The 23341-nt window shown below is 38.9% G+C and overlaps 1 protein-coding gene across 3 annotated transcripts in view; it reads right to left on the reverse strand.

Annotated features, from left to right (window-relative positions):
* LOC117290721 (fibropellin-1-like) overlaps window positions 1-23341 on the reverse strand; it is a 41583-nt gene that overhangs the window by 5442 nt on the left and 12800 nt on the right. Inside the window, exons 6-20 of one of the 3 annotated variants that reach the window (XM_033772256.1) lie at window positions 18650-18760; window positions 17832-17951; window positions 16849-16968; window positions 15994-16110; window positions 13677-13790; window positions 12697-12813; window positions 11593-11709; window positions 11126-11242; window positions 8368-8484; window positions 5831-5950; window positions 5058-5174; window positions 4604-4720; window positions 1897-2025; window positions 988-1107; window positions 390-515 (exon numbers count right to left, since the gene is read on the reverse strand). In XM_033772256.1, coding sequence (XP_033628147.1) covers window positions 390-515; window positions 988-1107; window positions 1897-2025; window positions 4604-4720; window positions 5058-5174; window positions 5831-5950; window positions 8368-8484; window positions 11126-11242; window positions 11593-11709; window positions 12697-12813; window positions 13677-13790; window positions 15994-16110; window positions 16849-16968; window positions 17832-17951; window positions 18650-18760 — 1779 coding nt within the window. The remainder of the gene's footprint in view (window positions 1-389; window positions 516-987; window positions 1108-1896; window positions 2026-4603; window positions 4721-5057; window positions 5175-5830; window positions 5951-8367; window positions 8485-11125; window positions 11243-11592; window positions 11710-12696; window positions 12814-13676; window positions 13791-15993; window positions 16111-16848; window positions 16969-17831; window positions 17952-18649; window positions 18761-23341) is intronic. The other 2 variants (XM_033772258.1, XM_033772257.1) reach the window with 2 other exon arrangements.

The raw sequence follows: 23341 nt of genomic DNA on the forward strand, positions 1-23341 counted from the left end.
ATGGGCTAGGAAAAACCAAAGAAAATTAATTACTGTGGTCCATAGACATGACTTCCCACATCTGGTTGCAAAACAAGTAATACAACGAAGAATACCAAATGCTTATATGAGTTTATGAACAAAAAGATAGGTCAATAATAAAATCATGTTCATGTACATCAAAGGTTGACCAACAAAGTATCGTAAGAGTAAAACAATAGTGTAAAACGGAGAAAGGAGAAAAAGAAAACTGATGAAGAAAATTCTGATGTGAAATTAAAAATGCAGTAAGGCACCTCAATGTAACCCACAGTAGAATGCAAACTAATAAAAAATTACCCAATCGATAAAAATATAAATTTAATTACATAATTAATTGTGTATAAGGCACTGAGGTATAAAGATTTTACCTGGTGCGATTTCGCAGTTCATTCCGGTGTATCCAAGTGGGCATATACAAACTGACTGGCTAACACTTTGCTCCATACACGTTGCTCCGTTCAGGCATGGGTTGACGCTAAAATGACACGGTGTCACTGAAATAACAAAAAGACAAGACAACTTTCCTAAAAAAAACCCACTATGTCACCTTGTAAAAACTCATCCAAGCAGTTGTAATATTCTTATATGAATCCGTGATATAGCTTCAATTTGAGTCATTCCGACGCTAGGTGGCAGCAGATTATGTTTTAATATACATGTAGTGCTTTCTAACTGTTTAATCGTTCGGGTATGCAATTGGTTTTTACCTGCTACTTTTTTCTGTGCTAATTAAACACGCTAAACGGCCGCTATACAATAATTTAGTGAGAAATTACCTCTTTCTCAAGAACTGCATTACTTCAGAATGAGCCGTTTCTTACAATGTTTTATTTTATATCATCAGCTCTCCATAGCTCGTTAATACCTAGTAAGTTTTATGCTAACAATTATTTTAAGTAACATACCAATAGTGTCCAGAATCTTAAAAAAAAAAACGAATACTATACGAAATACACCTTTAATTACCTTGTTCACAAAAGTCACCGAAGTATTCGCCAGCGCAGATGCACAATACTGATGTCTCATCCAACTCGAGACAAGTGGCTCCATTTCGGCATGGGTTTACGCTCACATCGCAAGGAGGGACTGTCAGAAAGAAGGGACGGCTCATTAATTCATATATTATCGAATGTAAAATGTCACATGATACAATATTATTTTCTACTTGATATCTATTTCTTATCAATGGTCCATCGCACGAAAAAATAAGATGAAAAACTCCAAATTCAAACGAATTAAATAATTATTTCTGAAAAAGAGAAAATTGTTCCACCTGTAACTTCAGGATAGAGAGTGCCATTGGAAACAAAAAGCACAACATGAGCTCGGTTTTATCTTGAAACAATGGCTGTAGTATATTAGCTTATGTGCTCTATAGCTTTATCTAAAGGGCTTTGAATGAAATTGCCGATTGTTTTTATTTAGTAGGAGGGAGGGTGTACTTTACAAGAGGGGACAAGTGTTTTAGAGTAAGTGGCGGAAATTTTTACCTGGGGTATAGGGTCAAGTGGGGGCAGGGGAAAAGGGGGCTTTTTAGAACCATTCATTTGTGCGTTTGTTTACTCTCACTGGGAGACAAGAGTTGGGCAAGGGTTGTTATGGGATGAGGGCAGTTGAAACAACTGGTCAGAGTAGAAATAGGGAGACTGACCATGCCACTTATTATATATCGGGCATGGTACTTTGCCCTATCAAAACCAAATGATGTACCATTCCTTAAAATCGAACCCGGTTTTATCATTTCTTTTCTCGAGTGACTTCTACATGGTGGGTAAGAAAACGAAAAGGAAGAAAGTGGAATTCAGATGTGAATTTTCTGATTCTACTCAGATTCTACATTTTCTTTTATTCGGTGCGTCTGAAGTATTTTAATACCTGGCGGGTCTATCTGACAGTGAACTCCGGCGTAGCCATCGATGCAGACACATAGTGCATTCACGTCGTCCATTGAGAAGCAACCGGCTCCATTCAGGCAGGGGTCAACGCTCTCGTGACATGGGTGCACTGAAATGAACAGAAAACACAGAGTACAACTGTACTGTTACGTCGTGTTTGAATTTGGAGCAATGTGGCTATGGCTATGCGGCTAGATTCCGCGCTTCAGCATGCATTGTAGTAGAAACAGCCGTAGCCAGTAGCAGCTAATTAGGGATAACGGCTTTGGACCAAAATGCAAAAGAGTGTCTTCGGCCAGCTGCACCATACAAAAAACAGTTTAAAATCATGCAATGCAACAAAGTCAATTTTTTTACTGGCGTTTTTTTTTGCCTGAGAACTTTCGGAATCGCAAGCAATTACTGTGTCACCTCTGAGTTTTCTTAGACACAAAAAATGGGTAAGAACTGGATGAGAAGGTATAGTTTAGCCCTTATTGTCTAGGTGGACGTTTATAATGGAAAGCGCATATGGATTAAAATATAGATGCAATTTCCTTGTAAACGTAGTTACTTTTATCAATCTCATTTAAAAAGAAAATTCTTTATAATGTCTTAATTAATATTATATTTAATGTGATAACAAGTAACAAAATATGTCTGATCTTTGTAAGGATCGTATGATGAAGGTGGAATCAACGGAGCTTTTGAAGTGTCCGACATAGTTAATATAACGAAATTAAGCCTTTCAAGTTTAGTCTCGTCGACCACATAAGTGTACCTTTTAGACAGGCAACATTTCGAAAAAGGTGATTAAAAATGTTATGTATGGATATGTCTACAAAATAGATGACATTTCTTGAGCCCCGTACACTCTGAGACGTTTCATGTTCTAACAACCTGATCGTATGCTATCCATAAGCAACAGACCCAACACCTAATACTATACCATATCCTTCCACCACATATCCCTTGATTTCCCATATAAAAGGAAAAATTACAGATTTTTATAATAAAAACGGACATATTTTTAAAGTTAACAACGGGATTTTCATTAAATTATTTTCCTATCCATTAATTAAACCAAATATAGATTTAGAAAGGATTACTGATGTTCAACAAGATTAATGAGGAACAAGAGGGCTGTCAACGTTAAAGGTCAATGGAGTAAAATGTTTTATTTTTTATTTTTTGTTAAGGAAAGTAAAAGTAGTCATATTAATAAACAATTAAAGTTTGCCAATATAAAACCGCTACCCATGTTATAGTTAGGTTTCAAGACGCTCCTGTTGGATTAGTTGCAAACAGAATATCATCGCCGACCGAATGCGTTAACCAAACGATAGATAATCGTGATAGCGCCCTCAGACAGCTATAAGTTTTTTTGACGGATTTTCACGACGATAGGTTTGCCTTTGCAGAACACTGAACCTATCTTTGCATACAGACATTTGGTTTGTACATTATACAGTCCAATATTTTCCAAAGAATTTCTTATACAGCCGTCGATTTCACAAAAAACTCTTCTAACTTAAGATTAATCTTAGGACTTAGTACGAGTTAAGTTCCATAACCATACACGTTGGGACGCACTGAATCTGTAGTGACTTATTACTATTTATATTAGTCATGCAACAGCCGTTTATTTTGGTACAGAAAACATGTACATTGTATATATTTGCTACATGCAACAGCAGTTGACTTTTTCCATGTGCTTCAGCTTTTTGCATGGCAACGCCATCTTGTTTTATGAAGTCAACAGATGAACATGCATCATTTTATTGCTCCACCTTCGGTTTGATAACTTCAGTTAAGTTTCATTAAAGGGTATTCAGGAAAACCCTATCTGACCATTGCTAACGCTGTATACTACATATCTTCGCTCCGAGTATTTTGAGGACGGATTCCGGCACCTTTTTCTGTGGAAAAGCGGAACAATTCTAAGTTGCAATTCGTGCGGTTTGATTCTAAATTTTTGGAGTACGTGCGCTACATTCGTACACTAGTGGCTCTACCACGCTTTGACCATCGCCGTGATTGACTCTTGGAAGAGTGGATGGTCATCTTATCAGTACTTTTAAGTAAGTAAATAGACAGTGTTTACATTTACTTCAAATCCATAGGAAACTCAAGATAGGATTAATCCATGCGTTACAAGTGATCGGCTGCTGGAACATTTTCTTGAGGCGGTGTTTTACAGGATAAGGGTGTTATTCACAATCAGGGGATAGGGTTGGAATTAAAATCCCTTTGCACCAACTGACCTGGTGGGTCTACCTCACAGTGTATCCCACTGTAACCATTGAAACACACGCATGTAGCAATGACGTCATCAGGGGTGTAACACAGTGCACCGTTCACACATGGGTTGACTTGCTCCTTGCAAGGATGGTCTGGGAGAAACGCAAGTTAACCGTTTAAACTCGAAACAGGACAGCATAGCTTTCTTTGAATTATGTATACTTGAGCTTGGGTGAAAAAGGTGGCACAGGATTGACAATAATGCACTAAGGGGGCATTTGGTGTTGTAGCCAAATCCGTCTGTTTCTGCGTTTACGAGTTTTCTGGTTCAAGGCGTCATCAAGCACCGGCCTCTGGTTTGCATAGTCTTACGAGCTACAGTAATGTTCACTTATGAATCATCCTTAGTTTTATTACCGAAACTATAATAACCCTAAAGAATAAAAATTCTTTATTTTATCACTGACCTCTTTCACAGTTTACCCCTACGAATCCATCGGCACAACTGCATGCGGCCGTTGAATTAACCACTGAGCACGTTGCTCCGTTCAGACACGGGTCGATACTTTGATGACATGGGGCAACTGCAAAAATTCAAAAACAAAACCAAAACAGCCAGGTTTGAAAATTCTTCTGTTACACGAACTCTGGAACCAACTGCCACATCACGCAAAATTTACAACGACTGAAAATGAGTTTAAATCCCTGCTGAAACCGCGTCTTTTCCATAGTCCATGTTTGCTTCTGTTGCTTTTGTGTTTATGCTCCCTTTTTATAATGTTGTATACTGTTCTTTATTTTGTATTAATTTTCGTTGTGAAGCTCCCCGAGACTCTTCTGTGAGGCAGTTATGTAAAAGCTAAATTTAACCAAACCTCAGTTATAGCATTTATTAGAGAGAAAATGATGTTATAACTTTACCTCTCTCGCAGAAATCTCCAACGAAGTCTGACGTGCACTGACACATTGCTGCGGAGTCTACGACTGAGCAAGCGCCATTATTCAAACACGGGTTGACGGTCTCGTGGCACGGGGGTACTGTGTAAACATCAATTTTGAGTGTTTGTTAAAATAGTAGTAGCGCCATGTAGCACGATTTCCTATTAAACATTATCAATGCAATTCACATTGTTAAATACAAGTTATAAAAATATAGTAGGCCTACATGACAACATAACATGTTCAACAGCCAAGCACTATCATGGTAACACAAAGCCAAACACAATAATTATTTTGCTAAAAATAGGAATACTAAACTTTTTAACTTCATTCTGGTAGACCACTGATTATGAAGTGTGTAAATAAATCTTTATTGAGCAAATCAATATATACAATACATCAATAGGCAGAGGATAACGAAAGTACATTTAAGCCCAGGTCATTTATCATGACCAACAAAGTTGGCCATGGTATAGTGCAGGGCAGACAAAACAAAAATAAACGCATACTAGATATTTTTTTAAAGTGAAATATTTCCCTCTGAAAGGAAGTCGTATTTGAGAAAACAAAAACAGCAACAACAGAACTCGGTTATTACAAACAAATCAAGAAAAACAACCCAAGTTTGTGTAAGCATGCGTGAATGTAATTAGCATATATTAAATTAGAAGGCTACTAATGAATACATATGATATGCTTTGAATACACTCTCTAAAAGGTAAATTTTATCAATATAAAAGTTAACGAGTGTATACCTATTTCGCATCTCATTCCGCTGTAGTCATTGACGCAAACACACAAAGCCGTGACGTCATCAATGGAGAAGCAACTGGCGCCATTCAAGCAAGGGTTGACCGACTCTTGACAAGGTTGTACTTTATACAAGAGATATCAAAATTGCAGATGAATACAAAAGTAACAGACAGGAACTACAACAATCAACAAGGATGTTACTCAGGGCATAATGTGATTTCAAACACTTCCCTATCGCTGACGGACGTCACATTAACTTTAGCAAGACGAAGTGGCCGCCGTTTTGGATTGTAAAGGGCGCATCCCACTAAATGGTCAACTCCCATAGAATACAGTGCAAAAATGCTTTAAAAACAAAACAAAAACAAACACACAATTTTTGTTAAGGGTCTTACAACTTTTTACTGTAATGGTGAACTTATTTATTGACACTGTAACCTTTAATTTCTCCTCAATTTGATATGGGGAGTCCCAGGCCCTTCGAGTTATTCTCCCTCCCAATAACAACAACCCTATACTGCTGCAACTTTCCAAACTTCCAGGCAGCAATCCTGAAAAAATTTCCTCACACCTCTCGGTCATTAGGACAATTTGTTTAAGGCCCATCCATGTCATCAAACATATCGGAAGTTGGAAGTCATACCCCTGATCACAGGTGGGCAAATGTTTACACTGAAACACTGTTCGAAACATCGAACACAACTAAAACCGGTGTGACAGGAGATTCTTTCCCACCAGAGATTGTGCGCCCCCCCCCCCCCCCATACGACGAACTGTGTACAAACTTCTTCTGATAGCGCCCTCTTTTGAACCATTCTCCTTCCTCGCTTGTAATTTCCCACACGGGGACAGAATCTCCGATCCGGGGACAGATTTCCCTATATTATGACACCGAAATGAGTTATGAAAATGAGCTCCGAAAATCCCCAAATCATGCATTTTCGCTACGTGCATGTGCTTCTGCATAATAAGGGCTTTTGAAGTAACTATTTACGATGATCATTGAAAGAGCTGATGATCATTTGCACCCCAACAACTTTTTGGTCAGAGTCGACCTGGATTTCAGGTCTCATCTGTTTCAAAATCTGTGTCAAACTGACGCAGAATCCGAGACAAATCGCATTATTTTTTTAACCAGTTTCAAAGACAGCCTTACCATGGGTTCTGGCATCCAGGTCAACTCTGACTCAGGAATTTTGAGAGTGTTCGTTCGCTTCATGCTAATTTCCCCCTATTAATGAGCCCATGTTGTGTATTCTCGAGCTATGTCTAGAGCTGTTTGTAGCTATAGACCTTTATCATGATGTCCCAATCTTGGTCACGTTCCTTGTATCGAATAACAATAATGAATGCCTGGAGTTCCTGTTTTGCAAATAGGAACCAGACCATTTTTTTTCTTCCAGCCTCGGTTTGATTACATTGATATCAATTTGAACAATTCAAGATGGCTGCACCATGATCAAGTTCTATACCATGTATTTGTTCCCATTACCAGGTTGTCCACTTCTAAGAGTGTTTCTAGAGCTATTTGTGACTATACCAGGATTTTTGTTCAAATTCACCGACTGACCTGGTGGGTCTGTCTCACAATATTCCCCTCTATAACCATCGACACATAAGCACGTCGCATTGACGTCATTCATGGTGACACACACAGCGCCATTCATACACGGGTTGACTTGCTCCTTGCAAGGGTGGTCTGAGAAAAGATAAATTAACTTTAAACTCTCCTCTGTATAAAATATAATTTTTTTGTTTACCCTTTACCGATGCGTGTTAATAGCATGCGTCCTCGGTACTTTCCCCGAGTTCTGTAAAACAACATAACAGGCATTTTACTCGTCTAGTATTCGAACCAAATATAGGCCTTTGCAATTACTGAGCAGTGTCTTACCAACTAGACCACCGAGAGTGCGCAGTAGCTAGAGGCCGTTCGAATCCTATATTTTAGCAGCGGGTACCGCAGCGATTTCCTTTGTGTGTTTTCTTGGTTCGATCCGTCCAAGCTCTTTATTTTGCTGATTATGAATGTTGTTATTAAGTAATGCCAATTAAAGATGTAAACTCAATGGTGACGTCATCCCTAGAAACACTTAAAGCAATTGACTGGCGCATTGCAAGGTGGGTCTGTGAAAAGGCCAACCATAGTTTAAACTTTCCTCGATACCTCTCGTGGGTTTGGTAAAATGAGCTTTCAAAGATAGGACCGGGAAAACATACAAGGTTAGGACACAGAAGGGTGCGGGATATATGTATACAGGGTTGGGGCTAAAGTCAACTTAGATTTTTCCAGAAGACGATCAGAACATACTGATAGAAACGTCGAGTTGAAACCAACGGTTCTTTTCATAACCACCCCAACTCATTAGAGATAGTCATTACATGGTGTTACCGCAAACCTTTCTATATCAACTTAGATTGCGGACCTCATTTTAGTAGGGGCTGCTTAAACGCTAGACACTTTTATACTAGACACTTTTATACAAACATCCTTTAAAATTTACATTTGCGAGGTTTGAAATGCAATGTTCACACTCACCTCTTGCACATGTTGAACCCAAGAAACCCTCTGCGCACAAACACACAGCAGATGCATTAACCTCCATACAAGTCGCTCCGTTCAGACATGGATTAAGACTCTCGTGGCATGCAGGTACTGCAAAGGCACATTTTTTTATATGAACACATTATTCACTTTTCAGAAGTATAAAATGTTTTATACTAAAATTGTTGTGGCATTACATTGGGAGTTTGAAGCTGCTACTCTAAGAGTGTTTCTAAGAGCTATTTGTGACTATAACAGGTACCTGTATTTATTCCTATTCACCAGGTTATGCACTTTTATATAACACCCAAGCAGATCCTTGCCATTTGATTGGAGGATTGTCCGTCACGTGATAGCAAATAAAAGTACCATTGCACGCTGAGTCACTCGCCGTGCTTTTTCGTTCCATCCGAAAAGTACCATTGCACGCTGGCACGCTGCCAGCGTGCAATGGTACTTTTCGGATGGAACGAAAAAGCGGAGTAAAAACATCACTGCGTGCGCGTGTCTTTGGTAACGCAGCAGGTGTTACTGCAAGAAGGCATAGTAAAATTACTAGCATTCGGCTTCTACAGTTGAAATTGTTTGTTTTGAAAGTTGTTTCTTTCAATCAAAATGACAAAGTTCTACTTGGATGTTATATAAAACAAATAATGAATGTTTTTCATTCGTGCAATGGTGCGAATATGTTCATTCGTTGAAAGCTGGAATGTTCCATTCAACTCGGCTCCGCCTCGTTGAATAGTATACACATAATGAATGTTTATGAGTGCAATGGTGCGAATATGTTCATGAGTTGAAAGATGGAATGTTCTATTCAACGAGGCGGAGCCGAGTTGAATGGAACATTCCAGCTTTCAACGAATGAACATATTCGCACCATTGCACGAATGAAAAACATTCATTATTTGTTTTATATAACATCCAAGTAGAACTTTGTCATTTTGATTGAAAGAAACAACTTTCAAAACAAACAATTTCAACTGTAGAAGCCGATTGCTAGTAATTTTACTATGCCTTCTTGCAGTAACACCTGCTGCGTTACCAAAGACACGCGCACGCAGTGATGTTTTTACTCAGCTTTTTCGTTCCATCCGAAAAGTACCATTGCACGCTGGCAGCGTGCCAGCGTGCAATGGTACTTTTCGGATGGAACGAAAAAGCACGGCGAGTGACTCAGCGTGCAATGGTACTTTTATTTGCTATCACGTGACGGACAATCCTCCAATCAAATGGCAAGGATCTGCTTGGGTGTTATATAAAACATTCCATCTTTCAACTCATGAACATATTCGCACCATTGCACTCCTAAACATTCATTATGTGTATACTATGTGTGTGTTTCCAAGTGCCAAGCACTTACTACACCAGGTTGTGCACTTGGTGTTTCTAGAGCGGTGTGTGAACACACCAAGTACTTGATATCATACTCATTGGTGTTCCTAGAGCCGTTTGTGAACATTTGTTCCCATTACAAGGTTGTGCACTTCTAAGAGTGTTTTTCTAGAGCTTTTTGTGACTATGCAAGTTATTTGCCAATTCGCCAACTGACCTGGTGGGTCTATCTCACAATATTCCCCTCTATAACCATCAACACATAAGCACGTCGCATTGACGTCATCCATGGTGACACACACAGCGCCATTCTTACACGGGTTGATTTGCTCCTTGCAAGGGTGGTCTGAGAAAAGATCAATTAACTTTGAACTTTTTTATATATTGACCCTTGCACGCAAGTCACACGCGGCGACTGTGCCACGCTCACCATTTTAGTGGCAATGGAGTTACGTGTAAACGCTGCGTCGCCTAAAATGCGCACTTCACTGAATAATGCACAATGACATTGCCCACCAATATGGCGCACGCAAGATTATTCTGATGATGACGTCAGGTGAATTGGTCCATAAAACATTATTATTTGGGTTTTTACCCTTACACCGATGTGTTATAATAGTATTGTATGTTCAGTACCTTCCCGAGTTCTGTAAAACAACATCACAGGCATTTTACTCGTCTAGTATTCGAACAAAAGATAGGCCTTTGCAATGGAGCCTTCCCGTGAAATATGCTAATCAAACTCACGCATGCGTACAGACCCTGTTGGTTGGCAAACGCCATAGAGTTGTGCACTAAGCAGACTCGAATCGCGTCTGCGTCACGCACCCATTAGCCGTGTACAAAACAGCGCGATGTTCCCTCATTTTGCTAGCTAGCAAAATGTTAGTGCGCAGGCGCTATGTGCAATTTACATATTTCATGGGAAGGGTCTATTATTGAGCAGTGTCTTACCAACTAGACTTCCGAGAGTGCACAGTAGCTAGAGGCCGTTCGAATCCTTTATTTAGCAGCGGGTACGGCAGCGATTCCCTTTGTGTGTTTTCTTTATTTTGCTGATTATGAATGTTGTTATTTAGTAATGCCAATTAAAGATGTAAACTCAATGATGACGTGATCCCTAGAAACACATCGTGCCATTTTTACTGGCTCATTGCAAGGTGGGTCTGTGAAAAGGCCAACCATAGTTTAAACTGGATACCTCTCGTGGGCTTAATAAAAACGAGCTTTCAAAGTTAGGTGCGGGATAACATACAAGGTTAGGACATACAGGGTTGGGGCTAAAGTAAACTTAGATTGCGGACCTCAGTTTAGTAGGGGCCGCTTAGTCGCTAGACACCTTTATACGAGACACTTTTATACAAACATCCTTTAAAATTAACATTTGCGAGGTTTCAAATGCAATGTTCACACTCACCTCTTGCACATGTTGAACCCAAGAAACCCTCTGCGCACAAACACACAGCAGCTGCATTAACCTCCATACAAGTCGCTCCGTTCAGACATGGATTAAGGCTCTCGTGGCATGCGGGTACTGCAAAGGTACAGTTTTTTAATGTACACAATATTTACTTTTTAGAAGTATGTTTTATACTAAAATTGTTGTGGTGTTACAGTAGGAGTTGAAGCTGCTAGGCGGCATCAGACTTACTACCCCTTAAATCCATTGTTTTTTAAAGAAATGTTGGCACGCTCAGAAAAACATGAACAGTGAACAACTTTTATAAAGCAGAGTTTTACATTGTCAGCATGACGTCATGGGTGGGACAAGTTAAGCTTGGTCATGTGGTTGCTGAACGCCATATTTTAGTAGGAGCTGTTCGGTTGCAAAACACTTTTTCATTAACATCCTATGAGGGTTTTAAAAGTCATGTTTAAACTCACAGCTTGCGCATGTTGCACCCACGAATCCCTCTGCGCACCGGCAGACAGCAGCTGCATTAACCTCCGTACAAGTCGCTCCGTTCAGACATGGGTTGAGGCTCTCGTGGCAAGCGGGTACTGCGAAGGTACATTTTTACATATATATTATGAATACAGTATTGACTGTTAAAAAGTATATCCTAGAAGATGTTAACTACAATTGTTCATGTGCACCCACCCAGTGTGAATAAGGTAAGTCAATTTAGAACTTTCCATTCATCCTTAATGTATCTGAAGTGCAACGTTGACGTCATCCGTTGACACATGGCTTAGTAACAGGCCATATGACCTTTGTTGTCAGAAGTGTGACCTTGAACATTATTGGGATTTTCTGGTCATAAAAATGGAAAGTTTACATTTGGTGTCATACATAACTCCAAGAGTTATAAAAGTAACAGTCCAACAAGTTTGGAAAAATTGTCAACAAAAAGACAATCTCCATAAAATATAAGATGTTATGTTTTCTTCCATTGAGCTGTGTACAAATCGTGCCTGCAGACAGTCCGGGCTTGGTGGTTTCTTTGTAGACATGCTGTGATGTTACAAGTCACATCGTCTATACACAAGTTTACTTCCTTCTATATTAAAGGAGATTACAGTCTTAGTTTGTTTCTTCTTCTTAGTTTACGAGCCTTAAAGGGAATGTACACGTTTGGTAATTACTCAAAACAAAAAACCATTAACTTAAAAACTGACTAGGTAACAAACATTGGAGAGCTATTGATAGTATAAAACATTGTGAGAAACGGCTCCCTCTGAAGTAGCATAGATTTTGAGAAAGAGATAATTTCTTACTAAAATAACAAAAAACTTCTAGCCAGAAGTTTTTTATTCCAATCTGGAAGCACACAAATTCGTCCAACAAGGGTTTTTTTTTCTCTCATCGTTTTCTTGCCACTTCGATGCCCAATTTAGCTCAAATTTTTCACAGGCCTGTTATTTTATGGTTATGTTGGGATACACCAAGTGAGAAGACTGGTCTTTGACAATTACCGAAGGTGTACCTTCCCTTTAAAACACTATTGAAAAGTCTCTACTTGTTCACATTCTGTTTTGATGACATACCTCCATCGCAGTTTACACCTACAAACCCTTCAGCACACTGGCAGACCGCGGCTGAGTTAACCTCCATACAAGTCGCTCCGTTCAGACACGGATTCACACTGTCGTGGCAAACGGGTACTGGAGACAAGAATATCGACACAATAATCATAGATGAATCGTATACTCAAAAACATTCATTTTCACAGTACCATACTCAATTTAACTTTCTCTATAAAGAACTCTTTTCAAAGAACCATACTCAAACAATTATTCTCAAAGAACCATTGTCTCTTAAAGATTCATTCATGCATTTAGAATTATGTTGATTCATTTGTGATAGGTTTTTGCATCAGGTATTTCATATACTTAGTTCCAGATTTTGAGGAATTGAAAGAAAACAATTAATATAAACTTAGCAAATCGCACATGTTCTTTGAATATCTCTGGGAAATTTTGGTACCAAAGTGGTCTACTTGTACCATGCACTGCGGCCGTTGCCTCCTAAGTTATACTTGTAACGGTGGCTTCGTGTGCCAATGCCATAAAATATCACCGTTAAGGTTTGAAAGGCAGTGGACACTATTGGTTATTACTCAAAATAATTATTAGCATAAAACCTTACTTGGTGACGAGTAATGGGGAGCTGTTGATAGTATAACACATTGTGAGAAAAGGCTCCGTCTGAAGTGACGTAGTTTTAGAGAAAGAAGTAATTTTCAACGAATTTGATTTCGAGACCTCAGAGTTAGATTTTGAGGTTTCGAAATCAAGCATCTGAAAGCACACAACTTCGTGTGACAAGAGTGTTTTTTGTTCTTTTTATAATTATCTCGCAACCGTGACTTCGACGACCAATTGAGCTAAAATGTTCACAGGTTTGTTATTTCATGCACATGCTGAGATACACCAAGATGAGACGACTGGTCTTTGACAATTACCAATAGTGTCCAGTGTTTTGAAAGCAAGATGTTCTTTCGAAAAAGAAGAAAAAGCCAACTCACCCAATTCACAAGTAAATCCGTAGAATCCGTTGATGCACGCACACTTCGCTGTCACTCCATCAGTGGAGAAACAACTGCCTCCATTGATGCACGGATTAACTTGACATGGTACAACTACAACAAAAACATATTTAACATACTTCTAGATTACCTTCATTCATCCATTCATTGCAATGGGTGACTTTTGGGACACTAGGTGGCAGCAGACTTACCATGTAAATCCATTGTTCTCGGTTTGCGCACATTCGGAACAATGAAGACAATAGAAGTTTGCCTGATAAATCTGCTGCCAACTAGCGTTCAAAAGCCTCCCATCGTCCACGATTCAGTTTTATTGACATTATTGGTATTTTCGAAACCACGGATTAAAATCAACCTCCAGTTGAGGCTATATCAGCCTTTTTATGACCCGGTACCAAAAGCGCACATGTTCAATGTTACAAACGTTGGTTTCGAAAAGGGCCTGTCTGCATATCTCTGTTCAAGCGAGCCAATGACACGTCTTCATTTGACTTTAGTGAGGGCGCTGTTTGAGTGTGTGACGTCATGTGTAAGGGGTCTATTCTTTTCAGTTTTGTGAGATTTGGTAACTTATCTACTTTCTTCAAACTTGCCAGAAATGAAATCACTGTTTGATTTGATGTGATTCCCCAATACAGGCTAGTATAATTAAAAACCATATGATAACTGTCGTGTTTAAGAACATCTTTGACATACCAACCATTATGCAATGAATAGATTGTGCTAATCATCGATAACAAAAACAAACTTCAACAAAACATAATGCAGAAGGTGAATTTTAACAATAGCATGCAAGAACATCAAGACTCGACAACCACTCCCCTACCAAAACAGTCGCCAATAGTTTGTGCAAAGAAAAAACAAAGAATATTCATTTTGAAGGATGAAAGTTGAGCCAAGAAGGGACGATACTTCTCCGAGTCCATGATGCTCATGTTTGATAAAAGGCAGAAAAATCTCAAAAGTGTAAAAAACTAACAACCAATTATTTCCCTTCATCCTGCAACCTGAAGTACAAGTGCACGAATGGTTAGTGTGAAGTTTTAAAACGCTAGGTGGCAGCAGACTTAATCAGGAGCAGGTAAATCTATTGTTCATTGAAATGTGAGCATGCTCAGAACTACGTAAACAATTGACCTGGTAAGTCCGCTGCCACCTAGCGTTCAAAAGACTCCCATTATGGTACTAATAGGAAAAGTCATACAACCAAGAAAGCCAACAAGAAGGTTATACTGACTCAGAAACGGGCAGGCTCTAAGTGACCCGGATCAGGGTAAAATGACGGTTTTAGAGTGCACACCACAATCTTGCAGCATGCAACACAATGTGTATAGTGCCTTTTGCTGTGGACTAACGTGGCGTCAGTGTTTCATGCCTAATACCTGAGAGGTCTATTTCACATAGCGCCCCAACGTATCCAAGAACACATCCACAGATCATCGTCTCGTTTTCAGTGGAATAACATGTACCCCCGTTCTGACATGGGGTCTCTTCTTCCATATCACAATCACTTTCTGAAGAATTATACACACCTGTGGTGGGAACGTCGTGTCCTGTTATTTGCACTTCTTATTGTCCGAGCAAGCAGTAAATATATGGGTTAAGGTTTTTATTTGTTTATTAAGTAAAAACCACAAAGGAAACTGACCTGGTAGATTTTAAGTAATCTGGAGTGGATTCGTATTGACGTGCCGGTGGTGTGGCAGGTTATGTGCCCCGGAGATTCGGTCCTCTCATATGACAAACTGTGTACAAACCTCTTCTGATAGCGCCCTCTTTTGAATCAAACTCCTCCAGTCCATGTTAATTTCCCCAAATGGGGGACGGACCGAATCTCCGGCGATAGAATTCCCTGGGACACCGGCACTCTACCAACTGAGCTATCCAGCCGTACGTGGCGGTCTCCCTACTTGTCAATATCTTACTATTGAATCTAATAAATATGCCTATACTGTAATGTATTTCTATGTAAGATATATTACATTCATTTATTTACTGGTTCTTTTAGAAATTCATTCCATATTCTGCGGCAGTGGCGTTAAGGCCCATTTTAATTGAGGGTGGCAAACGAGACTAAGACAAACATTGTTTTTGTTTTTCATTGTTTATTTGTTTGTATTTTTGTTTTTTATGTTGATGTTTGTTTTGTTTTGGTGTTTTTCTTTTACAGGGAGGGGGGGGGGGTGTCGATCCCCAAATAATTTGTTTCAAACCAATTAGTTCTTAAGTTGTGTCAATCCAAAAGGGGTGGACAAGGGTTCTGATCGGGGGAGGGGGGCCACCTCCTTATGCTTACCAGCTTGTTGCTGGCAAGTTGTGCCAGTGTAGTCCACGGTACACTCGCAACTGAATGTTAGACCTGTATCCGTACATGTCCCATCGTTCAGGCATGGTTGAGGATCACAAGGGTCATCTAGTAGAGAAAAATAAATAAGACAGCATTGGTTAAAAGTGAGTGGTGAAATTTTCTTTGACGGTAGATACATAATGGCGCTGTCAAATTCAGAATTCTGATCGGGGCCAATCCAACACTGTTGATATGAGATTGAAATCAAACCGTACAGTGTTATTATTATCTGTGTCATTAATGTTCGCATTTTTGTCAGGTTGACATGGGTATATTTTATGTAAAAAATAGTACCAGAAGAACTAATTGACAATTATGTCAACAAGTGGTTTTTTTTATGCGAGACTGCGAGAATATTATTTTTCAAATCCAATTTTTGTCAAAATATTGGTTTGAAAACGACCTCAGTTAAACAAACTTAAAAACACTGGACACTATTTACTCAAAATAATTCTTAGCACAAAAATGTACTTGGTAACGAGCAATCGAGAGCTGCTGATAAAGAGAAAGAGATTATTTCTTATTTAAATATTGCAATGCTTCAGGCCTGAAGTTTTTAATATTTTTTTGGCATCTGAAAGCACATACAAAAATAAGCAAAAATGGTGTTTTTCTTTTATTATTCGCTTGAAACTTCGATGACCAATTTGAGTCAAAATGTTCACATATTGGTTTGTTGCATATATGTTGGGATACAACAAGTGAGAGTATACTGGTCTTCAACGATTACCAAAGGTGTCCGGTGCCTTTAACCATTTTTTTCTCATGTTGTTATAGTAATTATCACAGGAAAAAAATATGTACCTCTTTCGCAGTTAGCACCGAGAAATCCCTGTTGACATCCACATGAGTAGCTCAGACCACCAGCCCCAACGATACAGGCACCGCCATTCAAGCAAGGGCTGCTGTTGCATGGTGTTAAGACTGAATACCAAAAGAGTGAAACGTCAACTATTTAAGGGTTGTTATGGCACTGGTATGGCTTAGTGGTTGAGGTTACTAAATTAAATGTATACACTGCACGTAAACTAATCTAATACACTTATCATGTATACACTGCTTAAATGTATACACTGCACGTAAACTAATCTAATACACTTATCATGTATACACTGCTTAAATGTATACACCGCACGTAAACTAATCTAATACACTTTTCATTAAGAGTGGGTTTAGTAACCACCTTTTAAACATGTTTAAATGATAGACATGTTATTGACACCAGGGCCCAATTTCTTTCACGGCCCTTTAGAACCGGCAGGATCTTTGTGTGTGATAAAGGCCCCTAATCTACCACACCTTGTGCTTTCCCTTTTGCATGATGCCATGCTGTGTTGCAAGAAATAAATATAAATTTAGTTTAATATTTTCCGGGTTAAATATACTGCACACTGTTGGTAATTGTCAAAGACTTCTCAGTTGGTGTATCTCAACATAATGCACAAAATAAAAATAAAACGTGAAAATTAGAACTCAATTGGTAGTCGAAGTTGCGAGATAATAATTATTTGAAGAAAAAACAACCTTGTCACACGAAGTTGTGTGCTTTCAGATGCTTGGTTTCGGGAGCTCAAAATCTAATTCTGAAGTCTCGAAAACAAATTCTTGGAAAATCACTTCTTTCTCGAAAAAAAACCTTTACTTATTGTGGGAGCCGTTTCTCACAATGTTTACTACATTACCAACAGCTTCATAATACTCGTTACCAAGTAAGTTTTTACGCTAACAATTATTTTGAATAAAACTCTTCAGAGTTTTGGTTCGCTTCTTCCTCATAGACAACTCACCTGCATCACAATTGAGTCCCGTGTAATTTTCAGAACATACACAGAAATATGTATTATCGTCATTACGGTTGTAGCAATTCCCGCCATTTTGACACGGTCCCAGGTCGCAAGGTTTCACTTCTAGATTAACAAAAACACAATGAACAAGAAAACAAAAATTAAATTTAATTTAAATATAATTTCTATTCGTGTTTGAATATTGTATTGCAAAGTACGTTAACAAGTATTTCAATTAAAGGCAGTGGACACTATTGGTAATAACTCAAAATAATTACCATCATAAAACCTTTCTTGATTAAAAGTAATGGGGAGAGGTTGATGGTATAAAACATTGTGAGAAACAGCTCCCTCTGAAGTGACGTAGTTTTTGAGAAAGAAGTAATTTTCCACAAATTTGATTTCGAGACCTCAAAGTTAGGCTTTGAGGTCTCGAAATCAAGCATCAGAAAGCACACAACTTCGTGTGACGAGGTTTTTTTTTCTTTCATTATTACCTCGCATATTCGACGACCGATTGAGCTCAAAATTTCACAGGTTTGTTATTTTATGCATATGTTGAGATACAGCAACTGTGAAGGCTAGTCTTTGACAATTACCAATAGTGTCCACTGTCTTTAACAAGAGACTTTGTTACGCTAGGTGGCAGCAGACTTGTAAGGTAAGCATTTTGACGCATTTAGCAGGGTGGCTACACAACACTGGTTATACCAGTGGTATAGGTAAATGAAGTACCGGAAAACCCAAAGTCTCCCACCAGGAAGGAGGCACTATAGACATATATTAACGCAATGGTTATCACATTCATGTCTGCTTCTTACTTATTTCGCATCTGGCTCCATTGTGAAGGGTGTCACATGTACATACGTAGGAGTTTGATGTCGCCGTGCATACTCCGTTATTCAAGCAAGGTGAGGAGAGGCAGAAATCATCTGAAAGAAAAAGATTCAAGTTAATTTGTGCTTTTTATCAATATACACCGATGTCTGTTTGCGCTGTACACTCGGTACTTACCCGAGTTCTATCACAGGCATATTACCCAGTTGGGATTCGAACCCACGACCCTTGCGATTCTAGAGCAGTGTCTTACCAACTAGACTACCGAGGTTGCCCGGTAGCTACATATAGGGCAGTTCGAATCCTATGGTTTAGCAGCGGGTACTGCAAAAGATTCTCAAGATATATTAAAAAGGAATCTAATCTCCGAAGCAAAAGATAAGTACTTTTGAGAATCACCTTTCAGTACTTCAGGTTCATATGCAACCCTATTACACCAAGGCATCATGGCTGCTCCAATCTGTTTGCCTCAATTTTTGTTTAAACACATCACCATTGTGAAACTTTGGAACGCTAGGTGGCAGCAGACATTGAAATCTGAGCATGCGCAAATTCCGAACACATGTAAACGAATAATTTTGCTATCACCTAGCGGCCATTAACTATTAACTTATGCAACAAAGCGTGTGCACTAAACCACCCGGCACCTCTACATATTTGGAGCACTTAAACATGCAAACGCAGTATACATGGTGGTAAAGCCACATGCACAAACTCCTAACATAGGTATACAAAATGTCAACATTATTTAAAGTGCACGCTTCATGATGTCGTGTTATCCAATGTTTATGTTAATCGAGCAATCTCGACATACTGAACTTAAGATGTGGATTACAAAGCTGACTTATAGTTTGAAAAAGCAGTCATGTTATTTGGATAAATTGTATGGTCCATTTGAGCTACATAATGATCATCGTTCAAACATGAAATGTTTAAAGTTCTAATTATTATTGAACATAACATTAGGTTTTGTAATTGAATCACTGTGCTTCATGTATAGCCAAGTTGTAAGGTTACTTGTGGTCACACTACTCTGTTATATCTACATATTCTGCACCCTTCAGACCCGAGAGATGTGATGTTTCGTTTGGTGTGGTGTAAATTTATAGTCAAACGGTTGTGCTCTGTTTGGTGAGCTGCGGTGTGCCATGTGCAGTGAGTCTGACTTAAGTTTCTATACGTGGTTGGGGTTCTATTTCACATAACATGAAACTATTAAAATAAAGTGCGCAACCAAGAGTGTTCAAGTATTAAAGGTGAAGGGTTTAAAAAGCTATTGACATGCACCCTTTAGGACACTTGCATTTTGTGGATCATCTCATGCCATGCAGTGAGTCTGACTAAAAAAGTTTGTATACCTGGCTGTGGTTCTATTTCACACAGCATCCCCGAGTATTCATTTACACACACGCAGATAGTTGTCATGTTGCCCATAGGAAAACAGATGCCGCCATTTTGACATGGATTGAGGTCATCCTCACAGCCAGTTACTGACGAAGCAAAAATCTGATTTTTAAATTACATTTCAAATGGCCAGAAACATAAGGTGCAATATTGGCCCGTACAATTATGTCTAGGAATTCATGTTCTTACCTCTCACTATGGAAACAATCCATTACCAGTATAAACAATTCGTTTAGAAAATAGAACATTAATAATGCAAACGTTTTTTAAAATAAATATAAATGACTACTTAAAAACAACATGCATTATGCAGGTATGATATTTGGTACTTGGAAAAAGTAGGAATTTTTTATTAAGTAAAATGGCTGACCTTTATGACACATGGTGCAAGCTTTAGTTCGCGACGTAAAAGGAAAACCGTGCAATATGGAGTGATACTTGTATTTTACTTTTAAAACATCTTTATAACGGTATGGATTTCATAACAAACGGTTACAAACGCTTTTTATAGACAAACTGTGAAAATTTAAACTCAATTGGTCGTCGAAGTTGCGAAGTAACAATGAAAGAAAAAACACCTTGTCTCACGAAGTTGTGTGCTTTCGGATGCTTGATTTCGAGACCTCAAGTTCTAAATCTGAGGTCTCGAAATCAAATTTGTGTGAGAAAATTCTTTCTCGAAAACTACATGTACGTAACTTCAGAGGGAGCCATTTCTCACAGTGGCTTTATCCTATCAACCCTTTCCCCATTACTCGTTACCTTGGTTCAATAATTGGTTGAGCTTGGTTCAATAATTAAACGCATGACGTGATGGTGTCAGATTGACTGCCGCAGCATTTTAGTTTGTCAAAACACACAGAATGGTAACACAATGCTTTTTAGACTTCCATACAAAACAGCGATAGATACTTTTTATGTACACTATATTGGTAAAGCGAGCTGGTTATCACGTAGGAGTCGTATACATCATGACGAAGAATTCTGGTCATAGACATACTGTCATTCATAAAGCAGCAATCATGTTTAGAGTGAGTCTACAGGGAATAAAAATAGAGTGCGCTACCAAGAGTCATCCAGGAAATGTGGAAGACTCAAAAAGCTTATAATTATGACATAGATCAGGACATGTGGAATATAAGGAACACATCTTGTCATGCAGTGATTCTGAAAAGAAGTTTCTATACCTGGCTGTGGTTCTATTTCACACAACATCCCCGAGTATCCATCCACACACACGCAGATAGTCGTCAGGTTTACAGAAGGAAAACAAATGCCGCCATTTTGACATGGGTTTAGATCATCCTCACATCCAGTTACTGAGAAATACAGCAATAACCATTATGACTGAATGCCATTTCACAAACAGATTTTCATACAAACCAAATACCACCTTGATGGAATACTATTTATTAAGTTATCTTACTCACTCTTCTAATATGAATGCTATCCCATATCATATCATGCAATGGAATTACAATGAGTTTATTAGGCCAAACAAGATCACATCTGCTGCCGCAAGCCATGCTGCACATGTTTTATTAAGGGGGATGCGAACAATAATAAAGCCGAAGTAAGACTCCACCACTGTTGTGATCGCCATAGAGCCGAAGCTATTAATTATCATTTGACTTTTCAAACAACATTGACAGTCAACTCCACAAACGAGATATCACCTTCTTGAAACAATATAACTTTTCTAACATGAATGCTGTCCCGTTGATATGATAGCATGCAAAAGTCATTTACATTACATTGGGCAAACAATAATATTATAGATCGCACATAAACTTCAATCAACCATGCTGCAACTGTGTTATTAAAGCAAAAACGGGGATTCGAAACAGAACAAGCCGAAGAAAGACTCCACCACTGAAGGTCGCCATAGAGCAGATGTAGAGGTTACACATGATGATAAAGCAATATACTGGGTAAACGTTTTGGACCAGAACATGGCATGCAGTGAATCGGTTTCAATATACCTGGTAGTGGTTCTATTTCACATATCATTCCCATAAACCCATTCACACATACGCAGGTCGTGTTAGGATATGATGTCATGCAATGGAATTAAATATATGTACAGACAAACTGCCATAAAGCATGTTGCAAATGAGTAATACCACAGATTCGAAATATAGAGTAGGCCTACGCCGAAGAAAGACTCCACCACCGTTGAGGTCGCTATACAGCCGATGCAGAGGTTACACATGGATGATCAAGCAACAAGTTTTTGGAAAACATTTCGACCAGAACATGCCATGCATCAAATCTGTTTCTGTACCTGGTAGTGGTTCTATTTCACATATCATTCCCATAAATCCATCCACACATACGCAGGTAGTTGTCAGGTTCCCAGAAGAAAAACAGAGGCCGCCATTTTGACATGGGTTTAGATCGTCCTCACAACCGGTTACTGAAGAATACGGGGACAGGTATTTGTTTTTATTTGATACACAATAAACACAGTAAGCATAGTTAAGCTGTAACTGTATTTTTTTTAAAGAGTTAGCCAAAGCAAGACTCTACCACCACAATTGGGGGATTAGGTCAACAACAAGCCCAATACGTTACACACGATCATCAAACCAGATGCGTATAAACGTTTGGAACAGATGATGCCATGCATATCTAATGTGTTTCTATACCTGGCTGTGGTTCTATTTCACATGTCATTCCTGCGTATCCAGCCACACATACGCAGATAGTCGTCAGGTTTCCAGAAGGAAAACAAATGCCGCCATTTTGACATGGGTTTAGATCGTCCTCACAACCGGTTACTGAAGAAATAGGGCAATAATAAAACATTTGTTTTTAATTTGATTTATCACCAGTAAACATAGTTAAGCTACAACTGTATTTGTAAGCGATAATGGGGATTCGGAAAAGGGTATGGCCGAAAAAAGACACCACCATCACCATTATGAGATGAGATCGACAACATGGTCAATGTATAAGAGGTTACACAAAGTGATCAAACCATAATGCGTAAACGTTAGGAACAGAACATGCCACGGAGTGAATCTGTTTCTGTACCTGGCTGTGGTTCTATTTCACATGTCAGTCCTGAGTATCCATCTACACATACGCAGATAGTCGTCAGGTTTCCAGAAGGAAAACAGAGGCCGCCATTTTGACATGGGTTGAGGTCGTCTTCACAACCGGTTGCTGATGAATATGGGCAAGAATAAAGTATTTGTTTCAATTTGATACATAAACCAGTAAACGTGGAAAGCTTCAACGATGTTATTAGGTAATAATGGGGATTCGAA

This window comes from Asterias rubens, chromosome 5 (genome assembly GCF_902459465.1).
Source record: "Asterias rubens chromosome 5, eAstRub1.3, whole genome shotgun sequence".
Classification (NCBI taxonomy): Eukaryota; Metazoa; Echinodermata; class Asteroidea; order Forcipulatida; family Asteriidae; genus Asterias; species Asterias rubens.